The 19,054-nt window shown below is 37.3% G+C and overlaps 1 protein-coding gene across 4 annotated transcripts in view; it reads right to left on the bottom strand.

The window, feature by feature from the left end:
- PCCA (propionyl-CoA carboxylase subunit alpha) overlaps positions 1-19,054 on the bottom strand; it is a 389,990-nt gene that overhangs the window by 151,564 nt on the left and 219,372 nt on the right. For all 4 annotated transcript variants that reach the window (XM_040624198.1, XM_040624204.1, XM_040624209.1 and 1 more), the window contains one exon: positions 12,343-12,451. In XM_040624198.1, coding sequence (XP_040480132.1) covers positions 12,343-12,451 — 109 coding nt within the window. The remainder of the gene's footprint in view (positions 1-12,342; positions 12,452-19,054) is intronic.

Below are 19,054 nucleotides of genomic sequence, written 5' to 3'. Positions count from 1 at the left end.
CTAGAATTTTTATCAATATTTTCTATTTAGCGAGACACAGTTGCCATTCTGTTCTTTAATTCTTTATGTCTTGTTTCCTTTAGTCCTTTGAACATATTTTTAACAGGTTATTTAAGGTTACTGCATAATAAAGCACAACATTTGGCTCCCTCCTGGACAGTTTCTATTAATTTTTTAACCTACAAAAGGAACATACTTCCATATTTCTTTGCATGTCTTGTAACATTTTAATGAAAACTGGACAGTGAGATAATGCGGCTAACCTGCAAATGAGATTCCTTTCCCTCAGCAGGACAAGCTGAACTTCTCCTCTAGCAGTCTTCAGAATCGATAATTTTCTGTTTAATGTCTGCCTATCCCATTCAATTTTAAGCTTCCTAAAGGACAGGAATTGTTATTACACTAAGCCCAAGCAACTTATCACAAGGAGTGCTATTTGCTACTTTTGGAATAATAACTCTAATTCTGAAGGTAAAAAGTTATTATCATTAAAATATATATTCAGGAATTTATTCTACCAAAAGAAAGTGACCTTTGTGAGGCAGAAGGTCAGGACAATGGTCATCTAGACCAATGTTACCTAGATTCAGGGCCATTCATTACACATGGGCACTCAAGGTATGAAATTAGTCTGACACACTGTGAGAGGCCAAAAATTCCAGAGTTCTAAATCATAAGTTTTTTTTTTTTTTTAAGTAAAATAAAAAGATAGTTTAAAAGAAAAAACTGGGCACTTTAGTGATTATATAAGGGAATATTAGGAAACTTAGAGACACTATGTTAATATTTTTTTAAATTAACAGTGCTTTCAAACAACATGGATTACCTTTCAAACAACATTGATTACTAATGTCTGCTCTTTTCTTACACATTTCTTTGTATTTCTTAGAATATTCCAAATTTCATAAAATTTACAGAACAAATTTCACGGAAACTGTTATTTTGAATAAAGATGGAGAGTAGCTCTATAAAGAGAAACTCAAGTCTATTCAATTAAAAGAATCAAACATTCATTTTCACTTTACTATCATTATTATTAGATTATTTCTTTTAAAGAAATAGTAGTACAGGCATACCTCATTTTACTGTGCCCTGCTTTATTACACTTCACAGATACTGCATTTTTTTTTTTTTTTAAACAAACTGAAGGTTTGTGTAGCAACCCTGCTTCAAGCAAGTCTATCAACACCACTTTTTCATTTGTTCACTTTGGGTCTCTGTCGCAGTTTGGTAATTATCGTGATAATTTAAACTTTTTCATTATTATATTTTTTATAGTGATTGTGGTCAGTGATTATACAGCTCGTTGAAAGCTCAGATGATGGTAAGCATTTATCTGACAATAAAGTAATTTAAAGTAAGGTGTGTACATGGTTTCTTTAGACACAATGCTTTGCACACTTGACAGACTACAGTATATTGTAAACATAACTTTTATTTGTGCTGGGAAGCCAAAAAATTTGACCGGCTTTACTGTAAGATTTACTTTATTGTGGTAGTCTAGAACCAAACTCACAGTATCTCTGAGGTGTGCCTGTACTCAAGAAAATGTATAAATAGCTGTTAATGAACACAATGCCCAAATCAATCTCCTGGAAGAAACTTTTAATAAATTATTATAGTATATATATTTAAGGACACACACAAATAGAGAAAAGAGCATTATACTGAAAAATTAAGTCTTATCTTCAAAACATGTATTTTTCTATTTGCACCAATTCCATTGCCCTTTTAAATGTTTACTTCTCTGACAAATCTCTCTAAATCTCCTTTAAATCCTCTTTTGAAACAAGGCTAAATATAAATATATACAAATATTCCTCCATTACCTAGAGAAAATTGCCTTAAACAGATCGGCTAACTTGGATTTCTAGTAATAATCTTTGAATTATGTAAATTAATCATTTGACATTTTACTATGAATGTAGCGATGGTGTTTATTTAGTTTCAATTCAAAAATCAAGGATTTTATTATCCCATAAAACATATCCAGAGTTCAAAGTATTTAAGGGGGGTTAAACAAAATGCAAACATTTAATGCAACATTAAGCATGTGAAATAAAAACTTGATTGCCTAAAGAAAGCATGCTAGGCTGTTACCCTGGTGACAGGTTAAAAAAGGGATTGTGAGCTGAATAGCTGTATGATATGAAATTAAAATGTTTCACATTGAACAATCCAAAATGAATTGGGAAAGGTTAGAGTAGAGGAGAGAGAAATCAATTCTCCAATGGCAGTGGTGAATGGAAAAGAAGTATGAATAGGATTTGCCAGTGGGGTGCAACAGCTGCCAAATATCCTGCAGCCAAAGAATTACAATAATACTGATGAAGTGTGCAAGAGCTTTTGGAATCATTGCGGGGAACAGAGAAATTCTCCTACAATAATGAGGCTATTCTGTCTTCCGTTCAGCTGTTAGAGTGGAATCAAAGAAAAAAGTATTTTTAAATGTAATATTTCAAAAAAATGTATAAATAAGACATCTTAGCCAGTTAGTATTATGTGCTTAACCTCACATAGATTTCTAAATCATCCAGGACGTACTCATACTAAGTAACTAAAAATAGCATAACAGAGATAGTAAAAAGTAAGCAAGCTTAAAGGCTGATGACTGAATTAACATTTTCTCCTTTTGCTGCTTTTAGGAGACTTATTTGCTCAAATGAAAGTAGGTACTTCCAAAGGCATACTATGGCTACGTCTGTCTGTGAACATACACCCAAAGTACTGTTGTTTTAATTATATAGTCAGTTAGGAGAACTTCATTGTCATAACAAAGCAGCTTACCAGAGGGCATATATGGAACAGGTTATGATATAAAGTTGTACTTTATTGTCATAGATGGTATAAGTGTGTTAACAATTTGATATGTCCTTTTAAATTCAGAGACATTTAAGTAAAAGAACCAACTGCAACTGTACAACAGTACTTGCTTCTCCTTGGCAACTATTTTCACATGGCTGCTTTATTCTGTTTCTTTCCCCAGCTATCTTTCAATGCTTACGATATTTTAAAACCTCAAACCTTTATCATCTGAGAACTTAATAATGGGTGAGTGAATTATAAATCTACAACCAGGAAAGGAAGGAAGAAAAATAAAACAGATAATTGCATGTGTCAGGTAAAAATCACTAAAAAATTGATTCTCTATTTTATCAGGAAGCCAGAGGAGGAAAGAAAATACAATATGAGTATGATTCAAGTGAATGTAACTTTCCATTACGCTACTCTGGCTAACAGTGAAACCCAGGGCAGGCTCTGCAATGTTCCTGATACATTCTACCGAGGACCAGCTCCCAGGGGTGGTGATACACTGCCTCCACACACCCAGAGTAATCTCCCCAAAAGCAAACACTACATGTTTTAAAACCTTTCAGGCTAAAGTCTTTTCCTCAGTGTTACCATTGGCCACAGTGAAGGAGTTCCTTTTCCTGAGTCTTTCACCTCCGCTCAAATCTCAAGAGAGGTACTAGAGAGAGGCTTTAAGTAGAAACCAGAAAGTCAAAGGGTCTTGTATGACCTCATGCAATTCACTTAGGATCAGCAATGGGAAAAAGAAAATGTCAGGAATCATTCGATCCAACACTGCCATTTCTCAGAGGAGGAAACTGGACCCTAAAGTTAAGCATTTGTACGGAGCCTTGTGCCACCTGTATACTGGGTAGTGGTATTGGGACCCAAATCCTGAGTCTTCCCACCTCATTCAGTGCTGGTTTCAGTGCACATGCGAAGCACCGATATTTCAGTGTCAGCTGAAGAAGCCAAAAGAACCAAAGATGACAGAATTTTCCTAGCCAAAGTGACTGAATAGAGAGACTGCCATAAATAAAATAAGCCAGACAGAATTCCTGGTACACATATACAGTGTTTAAGACATGTGGGGTACACAATCTCACCCTGCACTGCAGGGACCCTAATATCACATATCCTAATTGAAATGGAATTTTCTGGATTTATCAATTTTATAAGAACAAGGTTTCCTATTCTATGTTCATTTTTTCCAAGCCACTAATGTTGTACAGTCTTTGAAAACCACTTTTTCAAAACCTCTTTAATACAGAGAAATGTTGACAACACAACATGCTTTAAAAAAAAAATCCTTTCAAGTAGAACTGCCCATTTTCTGTAAAATCAAAAGAAGACATTACAAGTACATTTATTTAAAAAAGGCAAATCCTTCTAAGAGTTGTTGGAACTTACAATCTCCAATTTTCTCTCTTCCCACTTGTTCTCGAGCCCCCTTCAATCCACCTTGAACCACCACTTCCCACACAACATTCTTGAACACTGCCCTCGTCAAGGTCCCCTACAACCTCCACATTGCTAACTTTAGTGGCCAACAGTTACTCTCAAATGTGCTGTATTTCAGTTGAACACTTCTGCCTCCTTGAACCCTTTCTGCACTTGGCTCTCCGAACTCCACCCCAGACTACTTTCCTGCCTGTCTCCTCTGCTGTTCCTTCTCAGCCTCCCTCGCTGGATCTGCCTTACCTTCCCAACCTGTTATTGCAGAGTGTCCCACAGCTCAGGCCTAGGACCTCTAGGCCTAACCAGTTTCCCAGCTTCCCCTCTCTCCTCTCTGTAGTAAAAGAAATACTTTTATAAAACCCATGGAATCAACATTCACATTGAAACACCTTAAAACAGCTTTAATATATAAAAACAGATAATACTTCCCACATCCACCTCAGTGTAGCTTACCCTTGAGGACTGACATCTAAACAGGGGTCAAGGGCTTACTCTGAGCCACAACCCCTGCCAACTTCTTACAATACACAAGCTAAGTGAATGCAAAACAGTCCTCTACTAGGGAAGAGATTCGGTCACCAGCCATTCTACCACCAAGAAAGTAGGCACAACTTTCCCTAGAACTAATAATCATTACGTGACAAATTAGGCAGCCTAACAGATAATAATCATGAATTAGGAAACATAAGTGATAAAGCTTAAGAATGGCTGGAGGACTCCTTACTTAGCTACCAGATCTAACAAAAGCAAGCAACAGGTGCAGAAATCACAGTGGGAATGGCAGAGGACAGAGTTTAGAGAAAGCACGTGGCGTTCTCACTAGCACCTGAGAAGCCTGGGATGGCAGAGGCGGACACGGAAAGGGCCTCGCTCAGAAAAGTGAATCCTGAACTGTGAACAGCATTTGGAACTAAGGAAAACAGGCATCTTAAGCAAAACTAAATGAAAGATTACTGAAAGGGACTAAATTGTTTCCTTGACTACTTTTTCCTCTCATCATTATCTGTTAGTGCAACAAATTATTAAACCAAACCACAATGTCAACAAAATCACTTCAGCTTCAAATAACATGAAGTGATTGTTTAACACCACTTTCAAGGATTCATTTCTGTCCATAGTGTTTTGGAATAATTATCATGTACTTATGTAAAAACTTAATTGTGTTTACCAAATTTATTTACAGTCATCCTAAGAAAAATTGCTATTGTTTCTGACATTCTGACATTAACTTTGTTTTTTTTTTCCTAAAATGCACTGCTATCTTCGTACTATCCAAATACTATGGATACATATCATCAGTGTCTTTTTCCAAGTCATAAATGATGAAAGAGTAAAATCCATAGAGATACTGGGAAAATAAGATCAGCAGCCAAAACAAGCCACACAAAGGAAGGACTGCGGGCTACTGGATTTGGAAGCATAAACATTACATGAGCACACCCATGACAGAGCAACGTGCAGCCACACCTGCAGGCTGACTCTTAGACTCCATTCCCAAGCCGATCATGAAAACATGCCTCCTAAGCCAAAATGTAAAGATTCAATCACCTAACATCAGCTTTGATGTAGAGACCTTTCCAGCAAACAAGCAAAAATAACTTAGATTCACTTTCCCTAAGTAAGATTATACTCTGTCGAATAAATCAATGTATTTTGCTAGAAGTTACAGATCTCTATTGTCATGGATAGTACCTATTTCACAATAGCTGGTTTACTAAACAAATAAGTTCCACAGAAAATAAACTAACCAAAAACAAATCATTGTTATAGAGGTAAGACATGCACAATTATCTACATAACTGAACTTTTGGCCTATATACATCATTAATATAAACGTTTCCAACTTTTAAAGGATAATGAGGGGCGCCTGGGTGGCACAGTCAGTTAAGCAGAGGACTCTTGGTTTCAGCTCAGGTCGTGATCTCAGGGTCCTGAGATCAAGCCCTGTGTCAAGTCCCGAGACTGCACTCAGCAGGGAGTCTGCTTGAGATTCTCTCTCGCTCTCCCTTTGCCCCTTCTGCTCATGTATGCTCTCTAAAATAAATAAATAAATAAATAAATAAATAAATAAATAAATAAATAAATAAATAAATCTTTTTTAAAAAAATTTTTAAAAAGGTTAATGAATTCAACAATAATATATAGAGGAAGAGGATTCTGGAATGATGGTGAACTAGGAAGCACCAGGAATGTCTCCCCACCTAGATGACAATTACACTGGCAGGATTACCCTGATAACTAGTTTAGAATTCCACTCCAAAGGCTTACAAATTTCAGGGGGAAAAGTGGATGGTAAGCTAAAATCAATTTTGGTCAATTTCAGCTCTCAGCCCAGTAGCAGCTACTCATCCACCCATCCCCAGACAGTGGCAGGAAGCTGTGCATGTGTTCCTGGGGTAGTTTACACACAGCTTGTGGAAGCCAGGGTGGGCAAAAAAAGGACCCTGACCTCCAAACACTGGGGATCTGTGCTATGATAACTGATTGCTGTTCTGATCACAGAGGTACAGAAAAAAATGTGGGTAGCCATTGTTATTGCACCTCCTCCCACTGTTGTGAGCCCCATTCCCTCTGGCTGAAGGGACTTCCAGGAGATTTAAAGGTCAGGAGCCCTATTTTCCTCTTTTTTTTTTTTTTTTTTTTCGCTTTTTCCCCTTTCAGGAGCTAGACATTTAAGACTAAGACATTCAAAAATGGCTGCATTTATGAAGAAAATTGGAAAGTGACCACACATGCACAGGGAAATGCTCAGAAAATACCTTAGAAGACCTTACATTTATATCTCAGGCTGATCCTTAGCACAGAGACAGCCCACAACAAATAAACAGAAACAAAAAAAGAATAAACCCTAGGGAAGGAAGAGAATCTGACTTCCAGAGTTACATTATTAGATTCAAATGTCCAGTGTTCAACAACAAAAAAAATCACAAATCATATATAGAAACAGAAAAGTATGGTCTTCTCAAGGAAAAAAATTAACAGACTATGACCATGAAAAAGACTTACTGATAAATATAGTAGACAAAAACATTAAAACAACTTTCTCTTAAAGATGCTCAAAGCACTGAGGGCACCTGAGTGGCTCAGTCTGTTTAGTGTCTACCTTCGGCTCAGGTCATGATCCCAGGGTCCTGGGATCAAGGTCCATGTTGGGCTCCTTGCTCAGTGGGGAGCCTGCTTCTCCCTCTCCCTCTGCCTGCTGTTCCCCCTGCTTGTGAGCTCTATCTCTCAATCTTGCTATCTCTCTCACTCTGTCAAATAAATAAATAAAATCTCAAAAAAAAATGCTCAAAAACTAAAGAAAGATATGGAGACGGTCAAGAAAACAATATGTAAACAAAATGAAAATAATAAAGAGATTAAAAACCTAGAAGGAGGGGCGCCTGGGTGGTGGAGTCGTTAAGCATCTGCCTTTGGCTCAGGGCGTGATCCCAGCGTTCTGGGATCCAGCCCCACATCAGGCTCCTCTGCTGGGAGCCTACTTCTTCCTCTCCCACTCCCCCTGCTTGTGTTCCCTCTCTCGCTGTCTCTCTCTGTCAAATAAATAAAATCTTTAAAATAAATAAATAAGTAAATAATAAAAAAATAAAAATAAAAACCTAGAAGGAAATTAAAAAAATTCTAGAGCTGAACAGTACAATTGAAATAAAAACTCACTAGAAGGATTCAAAGGCAGATTTGAGTAGGCAGAAGAATCAGCCAACTTGAAGACAGAAAAAATTCTCAGTATAAAGAACAGAAAGTTTGAAGAAAGATGAACAGAGCCTAAGTGTCCTGTAGGATACCATAAAGCCAACCAATGTACACATCGTGGGAATCCCAGAAGGAGAGAGAGAAGAGGGTAGAGAAAATATTTGAATAATGGCTGAAAACTTCCTAAATTTGACAACAGGCATGAATATAAACATTCAAGAAGCTTGGGACACCTGGGTGGTACAGCTGGTTAAGTAGCCTAACTCTTGGTTTTGGCTCAGGTCATGATCTCAGGGTCTTGACATCAAGCCCTACATCGGGCTCTGCGCTCAGCATGGAGTCTGCTTCAGATTCTCTCTCCCTCTGCCACATCCATTCATGCTATCCCTCTCTGTCGTATGTAAAAAAAAATAAATAAACGTTAAAAAAAATTTCAGGAAGCTCAATGGACTCCAAGTCAGATGAACTCACCAACCCATACCAAGACACATTATAATCAAACTTTCAAAAGCCAAAGATAAAGAGAAAATCTTGAAAGTATCAAGAGAGAAGCAAATCATCACATGCAAGGGATTCTCAATAGATTGTCAGATTTTTTTTTTTTTAAAGATTTTATTTATTTGACAGAGAGACAGCCAGCGAGAGAGGGAACAGAAGCGGGGGAGTGGGAGAGGAAAAAGCAGGCTCCCAGCAGAGCAGGGAGCCCGATTTGGGGCTCGATCCCAGGACCCTGGGATCAGGCCCTGAGCCAAAGGCAGATGCTTAATGACTGAGCCACCCAGGAGCCCCCAGATTGTCAGATTTTTATCAGAAATTGTGGAGGCCAGAGGCAGTAGGCTGATATATTCAAAGTGTTAAAAAGGAAAAAAAGAAACCAAAATAAACTGTCAACCAAGAATCCTAACAACAAAACTAGATTAAGACATTAAAACTGGAAATTAAGACATTCCCACCCAGATAAATGAAAGCTGGGACAGTCTGTGACCACGAGACCTGCCCTACAATGAATGGTAAAGGCAGTAGTCTTGCAAGGTTGAAATGAAAGGACACTAGATGGTACCAGGAAGCCACATGAATAAATAAGTGCCTCAGTAAAGGTAAACACATGAACAATTATAACAGCTAGTATTATTGTAACTTTGGTTTGATACTCCACATTTTGTTTTCTACATAATTTAAGAAACTAATACATTTAAAATAATATTGGTTTATGGTCTGGGGCACAAAATGTATAAAGATGTAATTCTGTGACATCAACACTTGCACCTAGGGAACCACTGATCTTCCTGTCTTTATACTTTTGCCTTTACTAGAAATTTCAAATAAAATTATAGATTACATAGTCTTCTTGAACTGGTTTCTCTTAGCATGACTTACTTTTCAGATTTTTGCATGGTGATGCATGTATCAGTACTTCTTTCTATTTTACTGCTTAACAGTATTCCATTATATGGATATATCACAATTATTTATCCACTTACCACTTAATGTACATTTTAGTTGGTATTTTAACTTGTGATTTTAATTTGTATTTCCCTAGTGACTGACGATGCTGAACAACTTTTTCATGAATTTGTTACATTCATATAACTTCTTTAATAAAGAGCTTCTATTTTTTATCAGGGTGTCTGGCTTATTTTTGAGTCTTAAAAATTATTTATACATTACAGACTCAAGCCCCTATTATATACTGTTTTATAATTTTCTCAGTGATATCTTTTGAAGAGCAAAAGTTCGCATATGTTTTAAATTCTGTAATGAAAATTAAAAATATGCTTCTCAAGACTAGGGAATTAAAGACATATTTGCAACATAATACTACAATTAAAAAACAGAATTCAAACTATATTTTCAGTATGACTCTATGTAAGGTTTATATATGCTACGTGTATGTATGTCTATAAAAATACATATATATACACACACACACACTTAGAAGGGAATACATCAAAATGTGAAAAAGTGCTTACTGAAGAGTTTGTGGGATTACAGGTATTTTTATTCTTTTCCTTTTTAAACCTTTTCCAGATTCTTTCCAGTGGCAAGTCAGCACTCTCTGAAAATGACTTGAATACATTTCTTAAAGATCAAACCAGTTCATCATTAGCTACACTCAGGACTTCAGAAATGATCGAGGTCCAAAGAACATCTAAAGGTAATCAGGATATGAACATTATCTATATTTATCAAAAGAATAAAAAATAATACAAGGTATGGTTCTGGTTTTAAAACAAAAGTTAGACACACATGTGCCTCCTAAACATCCCTGTCCCAACAGATTGGATGGAAACAAACATTAATGATGGAAGGTTCTTTCTACTGCTCAATTCAGTAGCCACTAACCATAGTGCGGCAGGAAATACAGCTGGTGACTATACAAACAGTGGCACTGAACAGGCCTGAGAAACTGAAATTTTAATTTAATTTTAATTCAAGTAAGCACACATGGCCAGTGGCTATCACACTGGTCAGCACAACTTTAGGGGAAAAAAAACAACCAGATTCATGGCTCTACTGCCCATTCTCCTCCTCCTTCCTGTCATTCAGTAATTTACTGATATTCTATAACCTCTCATCTCTCCCTAGACATCTATCAAATCATAACTTTAAAAAAGATCATACATTATTTCACTAATGGGTATTTACCCAAGGGAAATAAAAACACTAATTCAAAAAGATATATGAACCCCTATATTTACGACAGCATTATTTACAATGGTCATTTCATTCATTTATATACCTAGAGAGAGGGGCGGGGGGAGGGAGAGAGCAGAAGAGTGAATATTACTCAGCCCTAGAAAAGAATGAGATCTTGCCATCTGCAATAACACGGACAGAGCTAGAAGTGATTATGCTTAGTGAAATAAGTCAGACAAAGCAAGACAAATACCATATGACTTAACTTATGTGTGGAAGCTGAAAACCAAAACAATCAGAAAGCAGAAACAGACCCATAAATATAGAGAACTGATGGGTGCCACGGGGAAGGGGCTCGGGGAGGGGGATGGGCAAAATGGGTGAAGGGGAGGAGGAGGTACAGGCTTGCAGCTATGGAATGAGTAAGTCCATATGAATGGTATAGCATATGAATTATAGTCAGTGGTACTCTAATAGTGTTATATGATGACAGGTGGTAACTACGTTTACGGTGAGCATAAAGTAAAAAGCTGTCTGTCAAATCACTATGTTATACACCGGAAACTAATGTAACATTGTCTGTCAATTATACTTCGATTAAATAAAGTGGAAAAAGAATCATACATTAAGCTTCCTATACATTCTCTTGAGAATGAGAACAAATGAAGAGTACCAATTACTCCAAGATTTTCCGAGTAAAACCAGTTAGCCATTAAGATATAGCCCAAACCCAATTTGCTTTTCCTCGACCTAATTCTTCAAGGGTAATCTGAGTTTCTGATCTGTGTTCTTCAGAGCTGCTCAGTCACCTGCCATCTTTTTTCTTTTTATCTTTGTTCTTCCTCTTGCGGAAAAGCAAAAAGAATGGAAAAGAAGTTGAAGTGACACAATTTTATCAATAATATCACTCTAGCAAGTAACAGACTGTTCTTGCTAAAGCAGGATTACACTAGCAAGGACATAGTCACAATAAGTTACCCTGTCACTCAGAGTCCTTAGTGTCATGATGACTTTGTTTTTGCTTGCCCTGGTATAAAGCATGGTTTTTCTTTCACTTATGTTACTAGGAAGCTAAAAAGTATACTTAGGGCTCACAAATAACTTAACTTAACCTAGTGTTAATTCCTTCTGGTATCTTACAAGTTTCTTATATATATGTATATTTTAACTGCCCAGATTCAATCTTAATTTTTCATACTGTAACACTTTTTAAAACTTTGTTCAAGATTAACAAAGTTATAAAACAGAAATAATATAAATTACTTAAACAGATATTCCATAAGGTTTCAGAATACTGGGGGCGCCTGGGTGGCTCAGTTGGTTAAACGTCTGCCTTCAGCTCAGGTCATGATCCCAGAGTCCTGGGATCAAGCCACAGGTCAGGTTCCCTGCTCAGTGGGGAGCCTGCTTCTCCCTCTCCCCATGCTCCTGCTCGCTCATTCCCTGTCTCTCTCTCTCTCTCTCATGTGTTAACGCTCTAATAAATAAAATCTTAAAAAAAAAAAAAAAAAAGGTTTCAGAGTATCTTCTTAACCTCTAATAATGTCCAAATTAGAGGGGCCAAGATTCTTTTTTTCTGAATTTTAAAAAAAAATCATTTGAACAAAATAGAAATACCATTTTAAACAGTGTGATTGCATTATACTTTTTCAAACACAAGATTCAAAACTAAGATCAGTCACATGTTTTATTAGCTATTTCCTACGCCGATTAGACTATCAGTATTTTTCTCTCATTTATGCTGTTTTAAATGATCTAACATACCTTGAAGTTTCATGTTCTTGAAAACGTTGTGCTCTTAATTGGAATGCCACGAACAATGATGATGCTATGGCCAATAATTGCTTTCTCTCATTCTCTGTTAACTTGTGTCCTAAAGGAAATCAATCAATCAATCAATCACATACATCATGTCAATATCTACTGCTTCTATGTTATAGAACTATTAGTCAGGCAAATCAGTATTTTATCAAACATCTATTATGAAGCTAGTATTATGCCAGGAACTGGGGCATGCAGTGGGGAGGAGAGGGAGCAAGACTGCTCAAATAAGACAAAAAAACCCCAAGTGGGATCTATCAACTATTCTGGAAATTCAGCAGTAGACCCCTCAATGGCCTGATTAAACCACATTCTCACAGGCTTTGAGAAGTTCCTGATTGTCCTCAACACTTACGTAATGATGAAAACATCTCATAAAATCCCATAATTACCCTATACGAGGATAACAAAAACTTGGTCTCAGTCTTCTCAAAACAGATGGTCTACAAGAGCAATTCTTAAAGTGTGGCCTCGGGACTACTGAGAGTCCCCAAGAGCCTTTGGGGGCCTGCAAGGTCAAAACTACTTTCATAAATGAGCCCAACTCAGGCTCTGTGCTGGGCATGGAGCCTGCTTAGAATACTCTCTCCCTCTCCCTCTGCTTGCATGCACATGCTCTCTCTCTCTCTCCAAAAAAAAAAAAAAAAATTGTTTTCCCTGTCATTCTTTCAGGTGTATACTGTGGAAGTTCCCTGATACAAGAGATGATATGTGTGATGACATCACTGCTCTGATGTCAACATATAATGGATTTATTATTGCTACTTTAAAAATGAATTAATAAATATTTTTAAAGCTCCTAAGTTTTAATTAATAATATGGCAACTATCAGTAGATATAACACAAAAGCTCTTTGGAGCATAAAGAGCACCAGGAAAATGATCTCACACTTCACTGTGCATCAGAATCACCTGCATTAAAGCAGAGACTCCTGTGCTCCACCTGCAGAGACTGCTCATAAGTCTGCGGTGCAGCCCAAGAACTTGCATTTCTAGCAAGTTTCAGAGTGGTGCTGATGCTGCACATCTACAGATCTCACTTTGAATAGAATTATTTTAGACACACTTATCAAACTGTGTAATACAACTACTTACGTAGTTCATGAAACCAGGTAAAGTGGGTATGAAATCAGCTTAGTGGGTCATGATCAGAAAGACAAATTATGTGAACGCTCTGAACACCATATCTTGTGTGTGTGTGTGTGTGTGTGTGTGTAAATTAAATCATGATGCAGAACAGATTTCTTATAGTGGTTCAAATAGTCACTTCTCTAGACAAATCTGCACATCATATACCAGCAGCAGAGAAAAAAGACAATACATTACGAGAATCCTTTCAATTGTAGGACACTGAATCAGTGTTTCATTTGGTCTAATAAACTGCTAGCTGCACTAAGACAATACTGAGAAGGGAAGTTCCTAAATAAGATTCACCATCATATATCACACTCACAGAGAAATGATTATAATGCATATCAATTTTATGTATTTTTTAAAGATCTTATTTATTTAGAGAGGGAGAGTGCGTGCAAGCTAGCAGGGTGGGGTAGGGGCAGAGGGAGAGGGAGAGGGAGAGAGAATCCCAAGCAGACTCCGAGCTGAGCACAGAGTCCAATGCAGGCCTCAATCTCACAATCCAGAGATCACGACCTGAGCCAAAATCAAGAGTTGGACACTTAACCGACTGAGCCACTCATTCCCACCATATCAATTTAATCCGTTTACTGATACTGGAAAAGATTTGCAAATTTTACCAATGTCTAATTCCCAGTAAATTTCTATCTGATAAGATTGCTAAAGAGTTCTCTACTTCTACAATTTAAATTTGTTTCTGCAACCTGTTTAAGAATGTCTTGGGTAATTTTCACAAGTAAGTGCTGCAGAGATGATCTACTTCATCCTCCACACAGTGAGAATGTCTCTTCTACAGCACTGTTTGACAGATGGTTATCTAGGATCTAAAACTCCCAACACCTGGAAACACCTGACAAACTCTTTCAAAGATTTCTATATCTTTGAAATTAGATTGTTACTTCTCATACTGAGTCAGACTGTGACTTCGAACCAACTTTTCCAATCAGAAGTAACATCAAATAATTCTATTCTTCTAATTCTATTCCTTCTTACACTTGTACATCTTGAAGGATATAGACTGCAGTTAGACACCTGCAACTCATTAAATAAAAGGGCTTTATCTCTTGACCATTCTTGGGGTATCTAGCCACACTGAAATGAGGGTATTTAGGTCGAACCAGGAAGTGTAGAATAGACACCACCATAACTATTCTTATGGTAATGGGTTCTAGCATAAGGCTACTCCTGATCTCAGATTAGAGGGGCCTTGATTCCTGTTGTCCTTTGTGGCCTGATGCCCGGGACATGTCCGCCCTGGCTCTGACTTTGGACTCCTTCTGAATGTTCTTCATGACTATGCCCTCTGGTTTCTCCCTTGCTGAAATCTCTGGCCCAGCTGGTCCTGATGTCAGGTAATACAATGTTGTTCTAACTAGATTAGACTCAAATCCAGCCTAACCATTTGACCTCAAAGCTGCTCCAAGGCAGAAAGGGGCTCCGATTGAATCTTGGGTTTGAGATGAGGATTAGTTCATCCTATGGCTCATTCACCAGAGTGATCAATATATGGTATGCTCTACCAACTACAAAAGTGACCCCTTTTGTGCTAGACACAGTCAACAAATAAATACAAATCAGTGCCTAGGGCTCAACTGGGCCAAACTGATGACAGCTGTGTTAGTCCTTATTAATGAGTCTCTAATTCTGATCACCTACAGTTCCTTCAAAGTTCCTCACACAAGATGTATTTCTCATACCATCTCTAACAAGAGATTATGATTTTCATCATCATAATCACTTTCTTTTGCATACACACACACACACAAAATGTAAGGATAGTCTGGGTTTTTTTTAGTTCTTTTCTAACAATGGTAACATTTACAAATTGTGAAATAACAGACATTAAAATGTAAAGGGCTTTGTCTAATATCAGAACCATGTTGAAGTAGTCTGTGACTAGAGATTATATACTCATACTATAGCTCAATACAAGATATTATTAGACTATGTTTATAGGATAAAATAGTATACAATATATAAAAGACTTATTTTAAGTTTTTAAAAATCTGCTATTTTTGTAGGTTCCAAGGTATAATATAGACAATAATTTTTTAAAAATACAAAAAGTCCAAATGTGGAATTTCAACAAGTAATGTGCAATCGACATATGAAATGTCTTAAAAAAAAATCTCCGTTTTAGTCATTTAATACACACAGACCGCACAATAATAGTTTAAAAAGAAAACTAATTTTTTTTTCACAACAGCTTTCAATTTCAAGTTTATGGGCCAATTAGAATTTTTAAAAAATGCTAAAAATTAGGGCCTAGCATTTTGCCAAAGAGACACAACATTTTACAGAACACTGTCATATCATTAATTTTCATAAGAAATCTTTCTGAGGGGCTCTTGGGTGGCTCAGTCGGTTAAGCATTGGACTCTTAATTTCGACTCAGGTGGTGATCTCAGAGTCCTGAGATCACGCTCCACACTGGGCAGAGACTGCTTAGGATTCTCTCCCTCTCCCTCTGTCCCTCCTGCCTCCCCCTGCCCAGCCCACCCACCCCTGCTCATGTGCATAGTGCACTCAAAAAAAAAAAAAAATCTTTTTGATATTCTTTTAAAAGATCACTTCAGGGGTGCCTGGTTCAGTTGGTTAAGCATCTACCCTCAGCTCCGGTCATGATCTCAGGGTTCTGGGATGGAGCCCCAAGTTGGACTCCCTACTTAGCAAACAGTCTGCTTCTCCCTCTCCTGCCCCAACACTCATTCTCACTCTCAAATAAATAAAATCTTTTTAAAAAATAAAAGATTACTTCAATCTCTAGATAGTGACTAGACTTCTCAATTTTATTCTAATTGTTTTTGTGTTTTATGTTTTACAAGTAATCTTTATCCGGGATTCATTTTTGTATTTGGCATAAATTAAGTGGCTAACATTTCATAAATAGTAAGGAAAAATTCCCACATATGCTAATTTGTTTATGAGCTCCCTGTTCTGTTACACTGACATATTTATTCATGTTCCTGTTTTCTGTTTTCAAGTACTTCCATTCTCACACTTTATATCATATTGTTGAGAGAGGCTTGGCAATACATTTTAATACACAGAAGGCCGATTTTTCTTTGTCATTTTTCATAATTTTCTTGGCTATTTTCAGAAATTTATGAATACATATAAACTTTTCAATCACTTAATGTAGTGGACTTGTGAATCCAACTGAAATGACATAAAATCTGTGTATCAATTTGGGAGAGATTGGCACCCCTATACTTTTGAGTCCCCAAACAATAGCTGCTATGTTTTTCCATCTGTTCACATCTTTTTTTTCCTCGACAAGATTTTAGTTTACAGAATCATATAGGTTCTATGTCTCTTCCCTATTAAATTTCTCCGCACCATTTTAAAAGATACTACGGTTAATATGAACAGGGTTGCCTTTCCTCCACTTTCATTTCAAGCTGAAATGACATAAAGCTTACTAACAAAAAGAAGAGATGCTAACTTCGCATGCTTATCTTGTTGCATTCAGCCACCTTACCAAATGTGATTTTATTAAGTCTAGAAATTTTTAATAATATCTTCCCGGTTTTCCGGGGACACAATTATATACAGAAAAAGAGAAAATTTTTTCTCTTCTTTTTAAAATATCTAAACCAACTTTTTTTTTTTTGGACTTTTTTTTAAGATTTTTATTTATTCATTTGACAGAGATAGAGACAGCCAGCGAGAGAGGGAACACAAGCAGGGGGAGTGGGAGAGGAAGAAGCAGGCTTCCAGAGGAGGAGCCTGATGTGGGGCTCGATCCCAGAACGCCAGGATCACGCCCTGAGCCGAAGGCAGACGCTTAACAACTGAGCCACCCAGGCGCCCCTTTTTTTGGACTTTTTGAACCTCTAAAACAATGATTGATAATAATGGTCATTTTATATAATTCATTTGTTCCTGATTTGAAATTTTTATAGCATTTCCTTCAAAATTATGTTTGTTATTAGTTTTCACTAAGTAGGTTTTTTATCAAATTTAGTTTAATTTTATTTCTGATTTCAGAGTGTTTTAATTAGAAAAGGCAACTGAATTTTTAATAAATAACTTTCTAGCAATTTTTTTTTGTAAGCCATCAGTTTTTATTTTATTCTAACTGCAATTGATACCATTAACAAGGTTAGGGTTTTTTTTTTCAACTTTGAGGTACCATTTGCATACAATAACTTTCAGGTACCATTTGCAAGGTACCATTTGCATAGAAAATGGGTCCATTTTAAGTGTGCAATTTCAGAGTTTTGACAAATGTGTATGCCCATAAACATCACAACCATCTATTTAGAATTTTCCACTACTCCAAATAATGCTCCCTTGCATCGCTCCAATCAAGACCTCTACACCTCCTTTCCCTCCCTGGCCTCAAGCAATAAATTCTTTTCTAGTTTCATATAAATGGAAACAGATAGCAAGTACTTTTGTGTCTGGCTTCTTTTGCACATAGTATTTTTGAGATTCACCCATGTTTCTGAATGAATCAGCAGTTTCTAACATTTTAGCATTGAGAAGTATTCTTTGGCATGAATATACTGCAATTTGTGTAACCATACATTCCCTGAGGGCTTTCAAAGTAAGGCGGAAGACGTGATTTAGTTCTAAAAGTGAACTCTGGCTGGTGAGTGAAGATAAATTGGAAAGTGCAATGGTGGCAGGAAGGAGGTCAGTGAGAAGGCTGTTCGGAGTCCAGGCAAGAGGGTAGCAGCTTGGGCTGGGGTGGTGTGCTAGTCTGGTGCTGAATGGAGACATGCCTGTATTCAATTTCCAGCTTTATGTGAACGAGCTACAGCAAGGGCACTGTCCTGACACTGGTGGACAGATTCGCATCCAGAAAAACCTACAGAGTTGCGATGAGGGTGCTGAGAACACCTGCTACCTGTTAATTCCCAGCAACGAAAACCCCACAAGGGCAGCAAGTCTTTCCGCCGACTGCGGAATCCTAAGCACCTAGAACTTGGGGATGTAAACAAAGCGTATTTAAATACTTCTAGATTCTTCCTATCCGTTTGTCAAGCGTGAAGGTAAATGAGAGAGCACTCAAATCTGACACTTGTTTTTCACCTCTGCCAACCCTGATTGAGAAGCTTCACAAACATGATCCTAGGAGTCGGGGGGGGGGGGGCAGTGAGGTGGCAGAAACACTGAGAACCTCCAGCATGGCACATGGGACAGACACAGCCTCACGCTCTAGTGGGAGATGTCTTCAACAGCAGCAAGTCATTTCCACTTAAAAGTTAGAACCCCAGCCTGAGAGGAGTTCTAAGTTTCTCAAATCCATCGTTTGAAACCTTCAAGAACATTAGAGCTTGAACTCTCTACTGCACTCTCTGGTGAAGACAAGTTGTAAAAAGGTGCAGCTCTTAATTAAAAAACGCTTAGTCTTTTTTAAATAGTTTTCAGTATCCCGAGACCCTAGCCCACTACCTTTAACCTAATAGATAAAGTAAATATTTATGAAAGAAAGGAGAAAAACTTCCTCCTCACAATTAGTCCTCACCATCTTACCCTTTGTGGGGATTGGGGTGTATGTTTGGGGGGGGGGG

The sequence above is a fragment of the Ursus maritimus genome, unplaced genomic scaffold, assembly GCF_017311325.1.
Source record: "Ursus maritimus isolate PB19 unplaced genomic scaffold, ASM1731132v1 scaffold_10, whole genome shotgun sequence".
Lineage (NCBI taxonomy): Eukaryota > Metazoa > Chordata > Mammalia > Carnivora > Ursidae > Ursus > Ursus maritimus.
Note: the sequence above shows the minus strand (reverse complement) of the source record. Positions and strands in the feature narration are given on the sequence as shown.